The 2077-nt window shown below is 33.8% G+C and overlaps 1 protein-coding gene across 1 annotated transcript in view; it reads left to right on the top strand.

Annotated features, from left to right (window-relative positions):
• The window catches only part of FBXO3 (F-box protein 3), a 30509-nt gene extending 28501 nt beyond the window's left edge, over window positions 1-2008 (top strand). Inside the window, exon 11 of the mRNA XM_006883742.1 lies at window positions 1692-2008. Within this exon, the coding sequence (XP_006883804.1) occupies window positions 1692-1841 (150 nt within the window). The 3' untranslated portion in view covers window positions 1842-2008. The remainder of the gene's footprint in view (window positions 1-1691) is intronic.
• The last annotated feature ends 69 nt before the right edge of the window (window positions 2009-2077 follow it).

Here is a 2077-nt window from a genome sequence, read left to right as displayed (position 1 = left end):
ATTACCTTCTGTGCCATGTCTCTAGTCTTTGTGCATTCAAAATATTGGGTTATCTCACGGCATCTTAAATTCTTTTAATATTCTAGATGTAAACCCTCTATCGAATATATATATTATGAATATTTTGTTCCAGTATGAATATTGTTTGGGTTTTTTTTTTTCATTAATGATATATTTTGAAGAATACATGTTTTTAATTTTGATAAGTCTTACATACTCATTTTTACGTTTTTAATAGCCTAACAAGGTATCTTTACCTACCATAATGTCAAAAAGACAATCTCCTGTGGTGTTTGTGTTTGGATTTCTGTAGCATTTCGTAGGTTTCTTAAGGTCCACTCTCCCCTTCATGTTCCTTTGTGTGTGTGTGTTTTGAAAAGACCACTCATTTCCCCCTTTAAATTACTTCAGTATATTTGTGTAAGTTGATTATGTATGTCTGGGTCTACTTTGGTCCTATTGCCCTGCATATGCACTGACCTCCATACCTATTCTTACATTTTGTTTTACGATAGCTTTACAGTAAGCTTTAAGTAAGTAAATGAGATACTGTAAGACTTAAATTTTTAATTGTTTTTACTAGTCTGAGTATTCTGCGTTCCTATATGAATTGTATTTTAATCACCTAGTTAATATCTACTCTAAAGAAATATTTACTTTGTTTTATTTTTTCATTACACAATCTAGTTTACATGTAGTTAGCCGTGAAATGGGAAAAAATTCCAAAAAGTTGGAAGTGTGGCCCAGGATTGTTTTATAATTTTTCTCTTTTTAAAATCCTGTTTTATTCTAATATTTGATTTTATTTCTTCTCCCTTTGCTTATAAGTCTCTCTGCTAGAACTATCCCTTTCTCTTACTCTACACTTGAAAATTCTTACTTGCTCTTCCCCACCTCTACTCCCCATCTGTAGTCAGTTGCTTATTTTTTTTTTTTACTTCTCACTCCCCCCCATTTTAAACATTCACTCCCCACTCCTCTCTCCCCTCAGCTCCTGGTAATCACTAGTCTACTCTTGTCTTTATGCATTTGTCTGTGCTAAAATTTCATGTAATTGGAGTAGGTTAAGATTTGAAGTGTTTTCAGCTATAAAAAATATGGCAACATTTTCATGGCGGATAGTATGGATATCTAGATCTATGTTATTAGGAGACAGGAGTTAAAAGCATTGCCATTGTTGCTGTTGTACTCTATTACTAGTTAGATTTAAGTGAGGGGTGTTTAATAGGAGGAGCTCAAAAACTGGTTAATCTTCTTGCTAAGAAACACTGCATAAAATTGCCAGTAGAGGTCATACTTGACCTTATCTGTGCACATCCTCTTTATGCATAGAGGTTGTTAAAGAATTGTATAAAATATTGACATGATAAGTAAAATTTTATGTTCTTTGGTTAGAAGTAGTCTGTTATATGAATCATCACCTATTTTATAAAAAAAAATAAGCGCTGCATTAATGAACTATATTTACCATTAAAACCATACCGGACATTATGAAACACTTGATAAAGAATTCACTCTAGATCTTAACATTAGCTTGTGCATGTGAAAATGCATTATTTGGGTTTATGAAAATGTGTCCAGTTCGGTATATCCAGTTGAGATTCTAGATAAGTAAGAGTTTACATTAAATAGTAAGTATGAAAAACAAAGATGGAAATTCTTTTGATCAAAAGATTGTGCTTTCCTTCAAGGAGATGGGTCCTGCTGACTATGAAGATATAGAGGAAGAGGAAGATGATGATTCAGGAGATGTGGATGAATCAGATGAAGAAGATGAGGGGAGGCGGAGGCGAGTCTTTGATGTTCCCATTCACAGACGCCGCTGCTCACGCCTTTTATAGCAAGGTTTCTGCTGATGGAAGCACTGGAGAGAACCCAGTCTGTTATGTAGACTTTTCAGTAATGTAAATAACTAAATTGTTTTCAGCATATAGCAGGAAACCTAGCATGAAATACCAATCCAGGCCCTGAGTTCTATGTGAAAGTATGTTAGCAACTGGATTGGTTGACTTTGCTTTGTGTTTTTAAGGTTTAGAAGAATGGGAACCTTTTTTTTTTTTCTTTTTTTTGCCTCTTC

This window comes from Elephantulus edwardii, unplaced genomic scaffold, assembly GCF_000299155.1.
Source record: "Elephantulus edwardii isolate Elephantulus edwardi_28Jun2011 unplaced genomic scaffold, EleEdw1.0 scaffold00029, whole genome shotgun sequence".
Classification (NCBI taxonomy): domain Eukaryota; kingdom Metazoa; phylum Chordata; class Mammalia; order Macroscelidea; family Macroscelididae; genus Elephantulus; species Elephantulus edwardii.
Note: the sequence above shows the minus strand (reverse complement) of the source record. Positions and strands in the feature narration are given on the sequence as shown.